At 51.2% G+C, this 17,780-nt stretch overlaps 1 protein-coding gene across 4 annotated transcripts in view; it reads right to left on the reverse strand.

Moving 5' to 3' along the window:
- The window catches only part of ITGA11 (integrin subunit alpha 11), a 127,208-nt gene extending 110,090 nt beyond the window's left edge, over positions 1 to 17,118 (reverse strand). For all 4 annotated transcript variants that reach the window (XM_057723045.1, XM_057723048.1, XM_057723046.1 and 1 more), the window contains exon 1: positions 16,979 to 17,118. In XM_057723045.1, coding sequence (XP_057579028.1) covers positions 16,979 to 17,030 — 52 coding nt within the window. In that variant the 5' untranslated portion in view covers positions 17,031 to 17,118. The remainder of the gene's footprint in view (positions 1 to 16,978) is intronic.
- Positions 17,119 to 17,780: the final 662 nt, after the last annotated feature.

Consider the following 17,780-nt stretch of genomic DNA (forward strand, 5'->3'; position numbering starts at 1 on the left):
CAGCCATACTGATCTTTTAAAAATGCCAATCAGATCCCGGCACTTTCCCCCTTCAAACCCTCCAGGGTCCTCCCATTGCATGTAGGGTAGATTCCAGACTCTTCTCCAGGGCCCACCAGGCCCTGCAGGCTCTGTCTGCTCCTGTGCCACAAATTTCATCACATCCAGCTTTCAGCTACACTGCTCCTCAAACCAAGGTCTTTCCACCTTAAGGTCTTTCCACCTTAAGGTCTTTCCCTTTGTGTGGAACACTCTTCCCCAAATCTTTGCTCAGGCAGCTTCTTCTCAACCTCCAGTTTTAATGTCACAGCCTGGGAGAACTCTTCCCTGACCATGCTGCGGAGAACCTGTTATTCTCCCTCACAGCATCTTCTTTATTTCTTTTACAATTAAAGATAATTACAGATGGCTATAAGAGCTCTTTGCTTATTCTCCCACTGGAGTTTAAGTTCTACAAGGGAAGGAACAAGTCATGTGCTGGACCCTGCTCACAAGAAACATTTGTGTGCAATCTTCCCGTTCAGTGATGCCTGTTGGTTGCTTAAAGTTGACCATGGTGGGAGGATTTACACCACAGTAATTGGCAAATGCTACAAAGAAAGACTCTCTCTACCCCATCCTAAGAGCCAGAATCGGTTGTTAAACATTTATCAGCACCCCACTGGAAGGGACTGTATCTGTCTCTCTCCCCAGTTTATCCCCAGGATCTATACCGATGCCTAGCACACAATAGAGGCTCAATATGCATCTATTGATATATAAGCCAATATGAGACCAAAAAGAGAGAGAAAGAATAGAAATATTCAGGCCTCCAAGAACCTCACTAACCTCACACACTAACCTGCCAACAAGGAGTAGAAGGGGAATATGATATTCAGAGCCTCAGGGGAGCAGGGAACTCAGAATACTGAATCTGGCTTCAGAAGCCCTCGTTCTAATCCCAGCACAGCGTCTAACTTGTTTTACAGCTTTGGACCAATTTCTTCTTCTTCCTGGCCTTCAGTTTCTTTATCTGTAAAAAGCACACACTGGACTAGATGCTATATCTCTAAGTCCCTGTGTTGGATTTAATGAAGCCCATTTATGTACTCTGTTACCAGTTTCTTTACCCCTCCACTCCTGGGCCACTGCATGACACTACACATCTGCAGAGGGGGCTGTTTACATTGTAGTTGACTGAGTTATGCAGTGCGCAGCCTGCATAGCTGTACGTGGCGGCCCTGCCCACTCTGATCCTGGCCACTGGCTATTTCGAGGGGAGCCGAATTGGACAGTGAGTCCCTCCCTTTCCTGACATACTAACCAGCTCAAAGAGCTCAGACAGTTTGGTTTTGGTTTTCCAACTCCTAAGATTGTCTCCTGCTTGTCATGAGCGTGTAGATCAAGAGTCCTGGGCATCCAGGGTTAGCCCCAGCCCAGGGGGTGTTTGGACAAAGTAAGAACAAGACAAGGCTCAGGATATGCAATTTGTGGCAAGGCTTTCCATTGGAGGAGAGGAAGTAGGGCAGTGAGGACCTGGAGAACCTCTGGGCCTGTCTGCCCCGGGTCTTTGAATGCAAACTAAAAAAAGGAATTGTGGGGGCCCGTCCCTTCCATGCCTGCAGGGCCCGCCCTACAGTGGATACACCCTACCCGTTTGAAAAGTTCTCTGTCTGCACAGAGCTCAGCATAGATAAACCAGAACCCAAGCTAAGTTGGATGCTCTTGGCTAGGCTTGATGGCGATGGAGGACGCTGGGGAGTAGAAGTGCTTTGGTTCTCTGAGGGTTATACAGAGCCCTTTGGTTTTTGGAATGTGTCAGTTACTCATGCTTTCAAAACAATCCCAAATGTCTAATCCCTCTTTAAGGTCCTTAGGAGAGTTAAGGGCTCATGACTCTGTCTGCCTTTGCTAGGAAACAAAGCCCTGTCTTGTGAGATGGTGAGTCCCCCATCACTGGACGGATGCAAGCCAAGGACAGCCACTTATCTGGGATGTAAAGGTTCTAAGTCCCCTCCCAGGCAGACACTTGGTGCTGAGGCATCTCAAGAGGCCTCTGGAGCCCAGGACTCCTCATGAACCTGTAGATGAGGAAGGGCCAACCATGCACTGAGTCCACCCAATGCTCTACATGAAGTTGTTTTAAAATAGAATTCCTCTGTAAATTGGTGCAGCCACTATGGAAAACAGTACAGGGGTTCCTCAAAAAACTAAAAATGGAGTTGCCACATGACCCAGCATTCCCACTCCTAGGCATATATCCGTACAAAACTATAATTTAAAAAGATACACGCACCTCTATGTTCACAGCAGCACTATTCACAATAGCAAAGACATGGAAAAAACTTCAATGTCCATCGACAGATGAATGGATAAAAAGATGTGGTACATATATACAATGGAATACTACTCATCCCATAAAAAAAGAATGAAATAACGCCATTTGCAGCAACATGAATGGAACTAGAGATTATCATACTAAGTGAAGTAAGTCAGACAAAGACAAATATCATGTGATATCACATATGTGGAATCTAAAATAAACGAACAAATGAACTTATCTATGAAACAGAAACAGACTCACAGACATAGAGAACAGATTTGTGGTTGCCAAGGGGGAGGGGGTGGAGGAGGGATAGATTGGGAGTTGAGGATTAGCAGATGCAAACTATTATATATAGGATGGATAAATAACAAGGTCCCACTGTATAGCACTGGGAACTATATTCAATATCCTGCGATAAACCATAACGGAAAAGAATATGAAAACAAATATATGTATACGTGTATAACTGAATCACTTTGCTGTATAGCAAAAATTAACACAACATTGTAAATCAACCATATTTCAATAAAATAAATTAAAAATAGAATAGAATTCCTTTAAAATAGAACTTCTTTCTACACATGGCTTTATAACCAGAGTCAAGGTTCTGGCTCAGGGAATAGTCATAGACGCATAGAAGCACAGCCCCCGCAGAGCTTTTAGAAACATGAAGGCCAAACATTTATTTTAGAAGTGATTGAATGGAAGTCATAAGAGAGCACAAGACTCACTAAAGTTTAGAATTGGAGCCTGAACTTGACCCAGAGGTCCTCATCCTCAGTCCAGGGCTGTCTCATTATCCCAGGCTTGGAGGGTCCAGCTAGCGAGAGATGTAATCCAGTCCCAGGCTTTGGTTTCCACTTCTGCAACATTCAGGCTTGGCCCAGATTGGTCCATCTGGGCTAAGTCATGGCTGATTTCAGTCTTTCCTATAAAATCAATAAGAGGCAGGGCAGGCCTAATATTCTATTAGCCATGACCTCCTGTGTGTGAATTAGCTTGCAATTGTTTTACTGCCCAGCAGGCTGAGCAGAGCCAGGGTTTAAAGAAGAGGGGTGCTGGCTGGCATGAACTGCCTGAGGCAGCATCGAGACCCTAAGAATCAGAGGTAGGGCAGGATGCTGCAATGCTACACAGAGGAGGAGAAAGTAAGAGGGAAGGAGGTAAACAGTGCCCACTGCTCAAGGGACACGCAGCCTTGTGAAGAGTGACAGTAGAACTGATAAATGATAGCTGATGAAATTTAGCTGAGGAGATAGACAAGCTCACAGAAATATGATCATCACTTTGGCAGTGGTCTGGGAGGGCTTCTTGGAAGAGGAGGTCTTTCTGGAGCTGCTAGGGCCTAAAGAAAGCAGCAACCTGCTCTCCACTTTAACTTACATCTTCTAAGGACATTTGTTATGGTGAGGACTGGGGGTTTCCTCTTCTTTCATGGAGACAACAGACTTATTCGGACTGCCCTCTCCCTAGTTGTTCCTTGCTCTCCCCCCACCACATCCCTCCCCACCCCCTTCCCAACTGCAGGCCAGCCCAATGCTTAGCATAGCTTTGATCTGGGGCTTTTGGCCTCTGCTTCCACATAAAATCTCCCTCTGCCCTCATAAGTGGGGCACCCTGGGCAGACCCCTCTCCCCTGGCCTGTCTCCATCAGCAGTAGGCACCAGTCCAGTGGGGCCACTGCCAAACCAAACAGCACTGCAGAAATAGCAAGTGACCTGGCTACCAGGTGGCGGGAAAGTGCTCTCCTGGGCCTCACCCTGGGGTGGGCTGAACATGAAAGAAAATGGCCACACCTGCCAACTTCTTTGGACTCTTCCCAGTGTGTGCCAAGGGGATGCTAGCTCTGGAGGGGGCCTTGACCAAACCTCCAAGGAGACAGAGCCAGGGCAGCTGAGAAATCATGCCATAGATAAATTGAGTCTAGGTCTGTCTCGTCAAAAATTCCCCGAGTCAAACCTGAGCCCCATTACACTTCAGTTGTGAATGAGATGGGACTAGGGGACATCTGTCCTTGCTGAGGGCTGCACAGAGTGACCCAGTGTCCCTTATGGCATAGTGGGTGAGAACAGTTTAGGCAGGACAAGGGTGAACATTAACACTGAAACTTGACAACTCATGTTTAATGGATATTTAAAAATTACAAGCAAATCAAAACTTAGGTTTCACAGCAATTATTGCTTACGATGAAGGTAAGTGAAAAGACTGAGTTGATTTATAAAGTTATTTGAATGAAAATTATTAAGTGAAAGTATTCCAGATGTTACACAGATATGGCCAGAGCCGTGTGAGAGGTACACGAAAAGCAGGAAAGAAGGTGGGCTTTGGAGATGATCAAACCTGGATTTGGAGTCTGGATCTCATTTTTATCAGCAGCTGCAAGACCTCGGGCAAGTCACATGACCTCTGGGAATTGCAATTTCTGGAGTCAGAGCCCCTGGGTTCAAATCCCAGGCTGTGACTTTCTGACCCTGGTGATCTTGGGTAAGTTACCTAACGATATGTGTCAGTTTCCTCGTTTCTAAAATGGGGGAGAAAACAGCACCCCTTTTACAGGATTATTGAGAAGATGAGTGCTCAGAACAAAGCCTGATTCATGGGACCCCTCGATGACTGTTAGCAGGTAGTATACATTTATTGAGCACCTCGTCTCTGCCAGACATGTGGTTTGGTAATCAGTATTATTTCTATTTATTCATACCAATCCTACAAGGTAGGCATTATAATTTCCATTATACATTCTGAAGAGAGGATGTGACCTGCCCAAGGTCACACACTTAATAAGTGCCAGGGCCAGTACTCAAACCCCAAGTCAGTGATGCATGCCCCTAATATGAACCTTGTTGGGCTCAGACTCAGTCTCCCCACCTGTACAATGGGTTTCTTGTCATCTCCCCAGTCATCAGGGCAGAATCTGGTCTGGTGGTTCCCAGGGATTGGACCATCGTCTGGTCCACTATTGGGGTCTACCATTTAGCCCCTGCTATCTTCTTTGGGTGCTCCCAGTTCCTTCTGGGTGTACCAGAGGACATGTCTACATTCTGCAGTCCATGGATAATGTCTGAATCACTACCCTTTTGTGGGAAACGAGGCATTTTAAACTTCTGTTCCACCCCCGTGTTCCCGGGGAAGTCCCATTGCATACCTAGGTTTTCATTGTGTAAAAACACGGCCTGTCGCATGTCTCCCTGTGTCCTTTCTGAGTCACAGTAAATAACACTGAACAGCATGGGGCCAGCTGGGCCGGTGGCCTAGGCTGCCTGCTGTGAATGATTTGCCCCTTTCAAGGCCCTTCTCACTTCAAGACCCCCTCCTCCTCCTCAGCAGCCCACCTGCAACTGCCACCACCCTCTTCTTGTCTGGAAAGAAAGCCTTTAATAACAAATGGCCTCAGAAGTGTCAGGACTGAATGCCTAGAGAACTGGTGTCCTAAGAAAGGTGACTGGGGAGAGGGTGACACATCTTAAAAGGGATTAACTAATGGGATTTCAGGCTGTCTCAGGCTGAGGGGAGGTTTTCATTGATGAATTCATTCATTCCACAATTACTTATCACTTGCCTACTCTGGCCGGGCACTGCTCTGGACCCTGCGACACATATGGAAAACAACATACGGGAATCCTTCCTCTCATGGTTATATTCTGTGGGAGGAGACAGACAATACACAAGGTGAATAAAGAAAATCAGAAATAATGCTCGATAGAGAAATACCCCAGGGGGACTAAAGCAGGCATGGGGGTTAATGGAAGGGAGTGCGTGCAGGGGGGTGCTGACATTTTAGTTAGGGGTGCAGGAAAGGCTTCCATGGGAAGGGAGTGATGGAGTAAAAACCTGAAGGAAGCAAGAGAGTCTCTTTGGTGAAGAGCATCTCAGGCAGAAGGAATGGCAAGTGTGAAGTCCAAAGTGCCAGGTATGTTTGAAGAACATTCCAGAAACTGTGTGGGTGGAGCAGAAGGAGCAAGTGGGGGAGGAGCAGCGGATGAGGTCGAAAAGGCAGGGAAGCCAGATCACACAGGCCTCTTCCCAGAGAAGAAGGGGAGCCCCAGAGGATTCGGGGCAGAGGTACAGGACATGATCTGACCCATATTCGAGCAGCATCCCTCTGGCTACTGGGTGCAAGAGTTCAAGGGACAGGGCGGATGCAGGGAGACCAGCTGGGTGGCTGTTGCCACAAGCCATGGGCACCCCCAGGGCAGCCCCCAGACCCCTGCCTGTCTCCAGGTCCTAGTCCTCCGGGCTGAGCAGAGATGGGAAGATGGATGGCAGACCAGAGCTTTCACACCAAGGATGATGGGGACCAGTGCAACTTACAGACTGGGGATCGGGGGAGGGGCTAGTTTTAAGATGTGCTCAAATGCAGAGACGCACACAGAAAAGAGAGGAGAGAGCAGGGACCATCTCGGTGACCATTTGGACACGTTCGGGACAACTGGAGGGGCCTGCTGCCAAGCCTGCCAGCATGTCTGCCCCTGGCTGGCCTCATCGTCAGCAGCAAGCACATTCCACAGCTGATGTTTGGCTTGTGGTCTGGCCTGGCCTTCTTGTTGGTTTCTGCTCTGAAAGGCTTTTAAAATCTGAATCTGAGTTCTCTTTAAGTTTAGGGCATGAATCACTGTTTCTGGGCCTAGAAAGGGATCGAGGGACAGGAAGCCCTATGCCACGGGTGCTCCCTCTCTTTCAGGCCTGAAAACCACTAAGCGTGTATACGTGACAGGCTCCCAGTCAAAACATTCCAAGTCAGACTCACTTCCAAGCTCCCAGCCAATATTTCCACCTGCCCAAGAGCCCTGCAGTGTCGACATCTCCAAGATTGACTCAACTTCCTGGTCCTTAAACCCCCTGTATTCTCTTCTTTTCCTTCTCTGGTGATGAGGGAGGGTGCATTCTGCCCCTCACAGGTTCCCTCCTCCTCTCTCCTCTCATCAGGCTCTGGTGTCTTCCTGCCTGGGTTGCTACAGTTGCCATCTTGGCAATGCACTTGCTCCTAGTTGTCCTGTCACATTCAATCTACCCCCCATATCCACTCCAAAGGAGCTTCTCACACAACACAGATTAGAACCCTTCCTCAAAAACCTTCGATGGCTCCCATCTGCTACACCCTCTCTCAGTGGCTTCAGCCCATGTTCCATTCTTGCAGTTCCCCAGAGCAGTCACTCCAGCATCCTGCTGACCAAACATCCGGCCATGTCCCAGATATACTCTCTGGGACATGGCCTGGTGTTTACAAATCATCTCTTTTTCACCTCTCAAATCCCAAAGTCTTTTATCTGTTGCCCTCTTACAGTTTTTATTACTTTCTCCCTTGTATTACTTACTTATCCAAAGATCTTCTCTCTCCTATTAGACCATAAACTCCTTGAAGGACAGGACCTATCTCTTATCTTTTAACCCCCAGAGTGTGTAGCAGAGCACCTAATACAGGCCACTGTGTTAGGACCTCCTGGTGGTGCATCTGCAGAGATACTATAAACATCTATCTTGCCCTTAAATATCTTTCCATTGACTTGGATAGACACTTCTTACATTCATTCAACACATATTATTTGACCAGCACTGTGTCTGGCACTGTGGGAGAGCTGGCAATACAGAGGCCGATAGGAGACGTGGCCCCTGCTCCAGTCCAGTAGGGGAAGCTGTCCAGGCTATTATAATACTGTGTGGTGCATGGGGTATAACACTGCGGGAACTACAGGCATCTGGAGATCACACAAGTGAGTTCCAAGGTCTGATCGAGTCAGGCCAGGCTTTCAGGAGGAAGACCTGAAGAATAAGTGGGAGACAGCCAGGAGAAAGGAGGGGGTCACATGGGATACAGGGAACAATACGAGTGAAGGAAGAGAGAGGCGGTGTGTTTGAGAAACTGAGAGGCTCAGTTTAGTGGAGGTGCCACCGAGGGGAGTCCTTAGTGTAGGCTATTCAGGGCCTGGTGAGCTCTGTTAGAAAGGCTGGACTCAACCTAATGGCAATGGGAAGCCACTGAGGGTTTTAGGCAGGGGAGTAACTGCACACTCAGTGTGTGTGTTAGCCTCACTTTGTCTGCTAATGAGGAAGGTCTGGGTGGGTGGGGCCAGGAGGGAGGATGACACCTGCGTTTGGACTTCAGGCTGGTCCCGGGGGCTTCCTGCACTGGCGCCCCCACCCCCCGCGCCCAGGCAAGCCTCCCCCTCTTCCCCGATGGAGCATCCCTCCCCCATCCCACCTGGGCTTCTCTTTGCAAGTCCACATCCTGAGGCAGGTGCTTCCTTCACCTGGACGCTCACAACAGCTTCGGTGGGGCCCAGAATTGCAGGGTTGGGATGACCTCAGTGGGCTTTCTCTAACCCCTGCTGGACACGTCCCACCGTGCCAGTCCACCTGTGAGCAGTTCTGACCAGGATCCTCGGACAAATTGGTGTCCCCATAGTCCCTCTTTGGCTTTCTTTTGGCCCACTTGGGGCCACCCAGTGATCAATAGCTTATGGCCTTGTGGGGGACACAGATGGGGTCACTAATGAGTAACCCTCCAACTCCCAACTCCCACCTGAAATTCCTCCTTGTCCCTCAGCCTCTCAAACTCTGATTCCACGTTGTGTCTCCAGCCCAGCCTGACTATGAGTCCTGTGAAACTGCAGGCCGGGGAGGTAGACTGGAAAACCGGGAGGCAGGAGGACTGGTTACATCTTGGCTTCACCATTGACCACTGTGTGACTCTGAGCAAGTCATTTCCCTTCCCTGGACAGTGTTTGCTCTTCTGCTTGATTGGGGGTTGGGTTTAGATGACACCAGTGAGTCTCAGCCTTGGTTGCCCATTAGAATTACTGAGGAGCTTAAAAAAATGCTGATGCTGGGCTCCATCACGGAGCGTGATGCTGTGTTCTGGGCGGGGTGGGGCATGCAAAGGCTTTACACGTTTGTTTTACACTGCCATTCTCCTGTTCACCCATGAATGAGGACCACTGGATGTGATGATCATCTGGAGACCAAGAGGGGAGGCGGAAGTGGGCAGGTAAAGAATCTGAGACGTGACCCCTTATTTAGAAGTATTAGTCCAGCAGGACCATGGCAGCACCAAAACCCGTGGCTGTGGAAGGGCCAGCATTTCAGGTTGTGGCTTCTTGCTTTCACCAGGGGGGCTCCTCCAGAGGCCAGCAGCAAATGCTTGAAGGTGCCCCCAAAGGTTCTCAAAGCGGTCTTGAGGCAGTAACTGGAGACAGAAGCATCGACTGAATTCCATGGCTTAAAAAGCACCCCACAGCCCTGGCTGTGTGCCTTCAGAACTGCTCTATGGGCACCCCTGCATCTACGGACACCAGCACTTTGCATGGGCCCTGCAGCCTATGTGTCACCTGTGCCTTCCCACCCTCACAGAGGCTGGGCCTTATCTGATTTGGAATTTCCAGAACCTGGAGATGCCTGGGGTTTAGTGGGTACTCAGTACATATCGGACAAGTGGACAAGCCACTCAGTTTCTTCGTGTGTCGAGAGGGATCCTGGTGCCTTCCTTGCCAAATCACAAGCCCGCGGGGAGAACTATGTGAGCAGTTGCTCAGCCTGACACTCAGAAGGGCCCCCACTTGGTTTAATGTTCTGCTGTGGCCATCTTGAAATTCTTAATAGTTTTTAAACAAGGAGCCCTGTATTTTAATTTTGCACTGAGCCCCACAGATTATGTAGCTGGTCTTGCATATGTGGTAAGTGGTGGGAATAAATTCAGAGAAGAGCTCTGTCTACATACTGTTTATGGGACTTTATGATTGCCACCAGTCACTGAATATGAGGGGCTATGAGCTCCAGGAAAAGAGCAATTCCAGTAGAAGGAGAGGAGGTGGACACTGCTTTGTGGTCTTCTTCCTGGCAGGAGGAGAAAGCAGTGGTCTGAGGGCCTGGGGATGGGTGAGACAGAGAGGATGGATGGTGGAGACTGCAGACACTCCCAGTGGTCTACAGAGAGTGATTTCAATGATCCTGTCCTACCTGCCTGCCACAGGTGTAAAAAATCTGCAATTAGAACTTCATTCCTTTGGCCAAAGCACTGCTTGCTCCTTAAGTTCCTCTGATGAGTGTAGCAAATTAGGTTGCTAATCTCATTTTTGGCCAGAATATCTGTCCCTGAGTTCCTCTATGATCTTGGGGAAGTCACAGGAAATCATGTAACTTTGAAAAGCCTCAGTTTCCCCCTCAATCTAATGGACATACCAGCCTCGACAGGATCTCTGATCTCACCTGGCCTATTCTGACTGACAGAACAAATATATGGGTGTGCTCTCTGCAGACTGTCAGGAGCTGCAACCACTTGTTCATTTCATGATTTTTCCATGGCCTTCCTGAGGCCCAGGATGCAAAGAAACAGGTCCTGGAAATCTGCAGGGTCAGGATTGCTGCAGCCTGGCCCAGCTGGGTGATGCTGCTGGGGGAAGAAAGCTGTCAGCCCTAGCTATGGAGGCAGGAGCCTCTTCTCTGTGTCATCCTGTTTGGAATCCTGGAGCACATTGCTATAGCAACTTGCCTAACCCACATGCCACGTGGAAAAACCTCTGCCGGCTTTAGAGTGGCATCACCCAAGCCACAGACTGGCTTCTATGTTACAGGATGAAGCTGCCCATCACCCACAAGGACCCAGGTAGAACCCATCTGACCCATGATGGAGTAGTGGGCTAAGGGGTTAGACCAGGCCAGGCAGGTCCCTCGCCTCAACTATTTGGTCTCATCTATTTCAGGTCCTGGTACCTGAAATTCCATCATTAGCCCCTTGTTCCTTTGGCTCAAGGCACAGCCCAGTTAAAATGCAAATCCCTTTGGGTAGGACATATGACGCTGTCATCACTCATTAGCGCTGTTCAGCATGAATTAACTCATTAGGCCTGGGGCTCAGAGCAGGTTTTGATTAGGGAAAGCAGAGCCTGGGAGGGAGGAGAGGAATGCTCAGCCTGGACCCTGAGGATGGGCTGGAGAGGCAGTCAGAGTGGCCCAGAATGTTGGGACTTGTGGGCAGATGGTAGAGCCCCACTGAGCCCTGAGCAGGGAAGCAAGTGCGGGAGAGAGGCTCCTGTATTACAAGGCACTGTGTGAGGACCACTTCTCACCAAGTTAGCATCTTGACTGGGAAATCGCTCTCTAGCTGAGTCTGAAGTAGAGAGCTGCCCCTCTTGGACCAGTGCCCCTGTGAGGATGGCCATTTGCGTACAGATCTTATTTTCCCTGAAGACAGTGTCTTCCAGCAAGGGCATCTTATTCATCTTTATGTGCCCTCCTAAAGAGACATTATGCAGGGATTAAGGGCAGACACCAAACATCACCTCTTACTTAGCCAGCATGACCCTAGATGAGCCATTTAATTTATCGCATGTAACCTGGTGATTGCCATAGTGACTTCCACAGCGAGACCTAGCTGAGATATGAGAAAATGCTTGACACAGTGCCTGGTATCAATCAAGTGAATGATGGGAAGGGTGGTCAATGAACTGCTATTGTTTGCTGAGGGCTTACTGGGTGCCAGGTGCTGTTCCAAACACTTGATATGAATGAACCATGTATAGATCATCTGAAGCACACATCAGCTTGTGAAGTTGTTATTCTACCCATTTTACAGATGAGGAAATGAGGCCCAGGGGGGCTCACCCAGGGTCCCCAAACAGAAAGTGTTTGAATACAGCTGGGCTCCCAGGCTGTGCACACAATGATCATTACTCCTGCTCAGTAAGCTCGCAGGTGGAGGAAGTTTGGGAGAGAGGTGGGGGTGGGGGTGGGGAAGGGGGCATGTTTGATCACAATGACTTTTTCCCCCAGGTGGGATTTTATTCATTTTGTGAAGGTCATAAGAACACAGTATGAAAACCCTTCATGGAATTTTTGGGAAGCTTATTTATTTTTGGTTTACAAGATAACCAACTCCAGTCTCCTCTCCTTCTCCCTTCCCTGGTAACCTTCTGGGCTTTCAATTAAGAATTGGTACAATCAGGATTTACACGTTGGGGGATGGGGACCGTCCTTCCTGGATCACAGTTCCCTAGAGCAAGCACTCAACACTGAGGGCACGTGAGTGACTTTGGAGCTCATAATTGTTTGGGGGAAAATAGTTTCAAATGGCTATGAGTTCCTGATGGTAGCCTACAGTTTGGTGGTGGTGCCGTAGGGCATTAAGCTATGAGGGCCAGCAGAGACACGGTTTTTGAAATGTATTAGTGCATGTTTAAAGCTCATTTTGCAGCTAGTCCTCCCTGAATCAGCCAGAGGCTGTCACTGCCTGGGGGGGGGGGGGGGGGGGATTATGATGGATCCTTTCTCTTTGCAACTGCAATCAATGTAAGTAAGATCTGGAAGCCTATAGTGAGACAATCATCTCCAAAGTCAGGCGTTAAGGAGAGAAAAAAGGGCTTTTTGAACTCTCCAACTCCCTTCTATATAGCAAGAGCCACGCCAGGCCAGCTCAGACCATAGTTTTGTCCTAAGCAATGAGGGGAGAGGATGGAAGGGAAGTTCCCTGCTGCTGGAGGAAGCTGCCACTACAGGAGGGAGAGAAAGAGGTTCACAGAGGGCAAGATGAAGGTGCGTTGCTGTCTGTGTGGGTGGGCTGGGAACAGTGAGGATGGTGAGGAGATAGGCATCCCTTCTCTGGGGGGCCCCACTACATGGTAGAGATAGGGGCACAGTGAATAAGAAGAAAGAGGGTCATATTCCACTTTCACCTCTTTAGGGCCCCCAAGGTCTGCCTGTGGAAGGGTCCAGAAGCTCCTTGGCTGATGGTAGCTGAGAGGCTTGGCTGACAAGCTCCCAGTGGGGTGGGCACGGGTGAGGCAAAGTGACAGACTTGATCTCCTTCCCAGCTCTTCTCAAGCTGGAGAGCAAGTCTTGGATGTTTCTAGTCTTCCCGCACCTGTGGTGCCCAGTACCGTGCCTTTTCTATACAAGGTTCTTCTGCTGAATAAGACCCCCACCCACAAGGACACACAAGGGCCATCCGAGTGGTATGGTTCTTCTCCTCTCCAACACCACAAAACCCTCATGCCAGGATCATACTGACTTCAAGACAGCCTCAATGGCAACCCTGCCCCTGAGTTCCCATTATGATCGAGACTTTGGGCCAGGCCTTTGGGGAAAGGGGTTAGCAAAGTTTAGGTTTACTTAGGCCCTGGCATGCATATTTCCTCTGAGCTTCCAGTACTCCAGTACTCCCTCTAGACTTCTCTTATGGATTTGAGTTTGAAAGTTCCATCTCTGCATCCTCAGGTCCCTTACTCAACAGCCAGTACCTTAAGCAGTGAGGAGGAGGAGGATGGAGGAGGAAGACAAAATCTTAATGCTCAGTATGTGCTTGGAACTTTCCAAGCACTTTATGTACATTATACATCTTTGGATATTCTTTAAGTTCTATTATTATCATCCCCATTTTCCAGATGAGAAAACTCAGGCACAGAGCTGGTTAGTAACTTGCCAAGGGAACAGAGTCCCAATGAGCAGAGGCCAGACCCATCCCAAGCAGTGAAACCATAGGGCCTTCACCTCCATGCTGTGTCTGATCTCCCTGTGTGTCTTCACGGAGGTAACAAGGGCTCAGGAAAGACTGAGTTTTTTGTTTTGTTTTGTTTTGGTTTTGGTTTTTTTCTGCTTCCAAACTGGGAGGATTTCACTTTTATTTTATTTTATTTTTTAAAATTTTATTGAAGTATAGTTGATTTACAGTGTTGTGTTTAATTTCTGCTGTACAGCAGTGATTCAGTTCTACATATATATATTCTTTTTCATGACCATCAGATGTATTACGATAGGAAAGTTCTGATCAATGGGTCTGCTCTCTCTGAATATCAGCTGTAAAATTCTTTGGACTTGCCTACTTTTTTTTTTTTCTGGCTCTCTTGATAGTTTTGCCCACCTCATTACCCTGCCCAGGCTTCAGCAGAAGCTCTGGAAAGATCAAGGCTCTGAACTCATAATGGCCTTAATGAGGACTTCCCCCACACCTTGGCCTGTGAGAAGTCCCCTGTCCAGCCAAACTGTGCCAACACCAGTAGGCAAGCTTTCTGGTAATCCTCACATTGAATTCATGTGATGTACAGTTGAGAGATCAACAATCACTCCTGCTCTGGAGATGGAGGAATGGACCCAAGGACTTCTGTGACCCTTCTAATCCTGAGTCCCTCCTGACCAGAGTCATCTTTGTGGTTTTCAAATAGTCACCTTTTCTGTTCTGTAACTACTGTAGTTCCAGGAAATAACACTCTAATGCAGCAGTCCCCAACCTTTCTGGCACTAGGGACGGGTTTCATGCAAGACAGTTTTTCCACGGACAGGGGGATGGATGGGGTAGGGTGGGGGGTGGGGAGGGATGGTTCAGGGGGTAATGTGAGCCATGGGGAGCGGCAGATGAAGCTTTGCTCACTCGCTCACCACTCACCTTCTGCTGTGCAGTCCAGTTCCTAACAGGTCCCTGGGGGTTGGGGACCCCTGCTCTACTGTACAAATAGTCCTTCTTTAAGGTCTATCCAAACTCTACACATTCTTTCAATGCCCAGTCCAAATGCTATCTCCTCCTTCAGGGAGCCTCCCTTGCTTATTCAAGCAGAACTGAACTGTTTGAACGGCAGCCCTCAGCTTCTCTGTGCCATTCACTCCCTGGTGCTTCTACTTAGCTTTCTCTGGTCTCACCTTCTTCCCAGCTACAGGCAGGGCCCCGACTGCGTACATGCTTGGGCCCCACCCCCAGCTCCTTGCAAGCAGATGTCGTTCCAACATGGATTGATATGTTTAATGAATCCCAGATTTCAAGAACCCAGACTGACCAGACATACCTCAAGAGTGGTTTTCTCCAGAGAAAGGGAGTTCTGAGTCACCAATCCTTTCCCTGTCCTTCACTCCGCTCCCTCACCCCCTCCATCCCTGCTTTATCATTATCAACCACGGATTCAGCCCTACTGCGCACCAAGCCCTGTATTAAGAACGTTTCTTACAGGGCCAGCCTCACTTAATCATGCCGACAACTTTATGGTCTCGGAATATCTATCTCCACTCAGAGGAGGATACCTGTTGGAGAGATTGCATAGCCTTCCTAAGGTGGTACAGCTAGTGGGCAGCAGAGCCGGAACAGGAAGCCAGGTCTGATGTCAGAGATGTTGCCCCTCACTTCCTGAGGTCAGGACTGTCTCTAGCCCCAAAAGCAGCCACTTCAACTCAAGTTCTAGTGGGGCCACATATCTGGGGTCACACAGGAGTGCATTTCCTTTTCCTGTGGCTGGTTCTCCTAGTGATCTGAAGACAGATCCTAGAGTTCCCCTCTTGCTTAAATGACCTAGAGAGGGCTTCACCACTTCCTCTGGCAGCTGGTTTCTAGATATACGCTGGCCTGGTCACAACTCCGCCCCTGCTGTCCCCAACACGTCCCTCTGCTCCAACTTAGAGCATCAGTGTTTGTTTTCAGCTGTGACTCTAGGATCTGAACCCCACCAGCAAAGGCCCTTTCAACTACAGGCCCTCCCAGAAGCTCCACTACAGACCGAGGCGGAGTGCACTTGTTTCCCGCGGCACCCCGGGACTGGGTGAGCTTGCTTGGGCTGGCGGATCTCCACCTGTGCTCTTTGAGGGCGCCTCTCCCAGTGCCACCGCATCTGACTCCTACTACTGGCCCCAGCCCGGACCTGGAGCCCACACAGAAGAGGAGGCTAGGCCTGGCTGCCAGTCCGCGAGGTGCTGATCCCCGCCAGAACACTCGGCCACGCCAAGGAGGGTTCCTGCAAGCTTTCCCGATCCGTAGGGCACGGCCTCTGGACGCTGTCCCCAGGTGGCGGGTCGCGCCTGGAGGCGGGGTGTGGGGACTCCTGGGCCGGGTGCCCCGGTGCGGAAAGCCCAGGGCTGGCCTCTCGCTCTGGGCCGCGCGCCCCGCCGGCCCGGGGTCCCCGCCGCGCCCCGACACCTGGAGTGCATTAGGCAGCGCAGCACGTCTCCACGACGGCTGCGTTCCCCGCATTATTGCATGAGCGCACAATGCTGAGCGCGGGATGAAGGGGTGGGGGGCGATGCCCCGTCCCTACCTCGAGGGTCAGGTAACGTTTTCGGGGGCCCCGGACTGCCGAGCTTCCCCCCGCCTCCTTCGGCTCGGCCCTCGACGGCTCGCCACAGCCTGGGCGCCGACCGCCCCAAGGCTTCGCTCCGTCCCGGCCCGAGGGACTCTGGGCAGCTTTCGGCTCCTGGGTCTCCCCGAGCAGCCCTCCTCCCCGGGCCCCCAGCACGCACGCACCCACCCACCCACCCTCCCTCCCCGGGTCCGCCGCACTCGGCTCTCCACTCTTAGGGATGCTCCCTCCGCGCGCCCCGACCCCTTCCCTCGCCCAGGCCGCGCGCCCTCGGCGCTCCCAGGACCCCGAGTGCCCCCGCGGCGGCGCGGGAAGCTCGGCGCGGAGCTTGGAGGTAAGCAGGGCGCCCGGCGGAGCCACCAGCCCTTGGCGCTTTTCAACTCCAATCTCTTCAACTTTTCCCAAACACACCAGAGCCCCGGCTCCAGGCCGCCTCCGCGCGCCTCCCTCTAGTGCAGAACTTGGCTGAGCCGCTCGCCTGCAGCCAGTTCCCGGGGGACCCACGTCCCTAAGAGCCGCCGAGGTCGGACCCCGGGAGCGCACCGCGTCCGGCTCCTGGCAGCCGTATCCCAGGCCTCGGCGGGTCAGGGAGGGGCTCCCGGAGGCAGGGGGGGAGGAGGGGGTCCCGTACCTGGCCACAGGCTGAGGGTCCAGGCCACCAGGAGGCCCCTGGGCAGGTCCATGGCCCGCGGCGCGGCGGCGGGGCCCGGTGCGGAGCGGCGGCGGGGGGCGGCGAGCCAGAGCGGCAGCCTCCTCTGCGCGGCGCCCCGAGCCTGCACTGCGCGCGGCGCCCGGCTCCCTGACAGCCGCGGCTCCTTCAGAGGAAGTGGGAGGGCTCGAGCGGCGGGGAGGGGCGCCGGGACTCCGCTGGGCCCTGGCTGCGGGCCAGTCTCGGCCCCTCTGCCACCTGGGCAGGCAGCAGGCTGCGGCCTCGAGGCCTCTCCCTATCTCTCCTTCTGCCCCCACCCCGCCTCTGCCGTAGGAGAAAATTCCAGAGAAACGCTCCAGCGAACGACCTCACCAGCGCAGTGCCTCCCTCCACACCACCACCACCACCACCAATTTCAGAGTCTGTTTAGGAAAACTTGTATTCCCATATCTCAGAGGAGGGAGCTTCAGAAAGCTCAGCGGGGTACCTAAGGTGACTCAGGGACACGTGCCATTACTCAGGTCTCCCTTGGCCGAGTTAGATGTCCCTCCAGCTTTCATTCTGGGATAACCCCCTGCTCTCCTGCACCCTGGGGCTTGGAATGTAAAGGCCACAGTGCTTCTCCTGACATTGGAATAAATGCGGATCCCCCCCTTCACCTCTACTCTGTCCACCCCCCACCCCTGAGGCATTCCAAAGCATCCAGGAGGACCCTGTGCCCACCGTTACCATAACAGTGAAGCTCTTCTTTGGAACCCAGCCACCTTCCTTCCCAGCGCTTCTA

The sequence above is a fragment of the Hippopotamus amphibius genome, chromosome 2 (assembly GCF_030028045.1).
Source record: "Hippopotamus amphibius kiboko isolate mHipAmp2 chromosome 2, mHipAmp2.hap2, whole genome shotgun sequence".
In the NCBI taxonomy this organism is placed as follows: Eukaryota; Metazoa; Chordata; class Mammalia; order Artiodactyla; family Hippopotamidae; genus Hippopotamus; species Hippopotamus amphibius.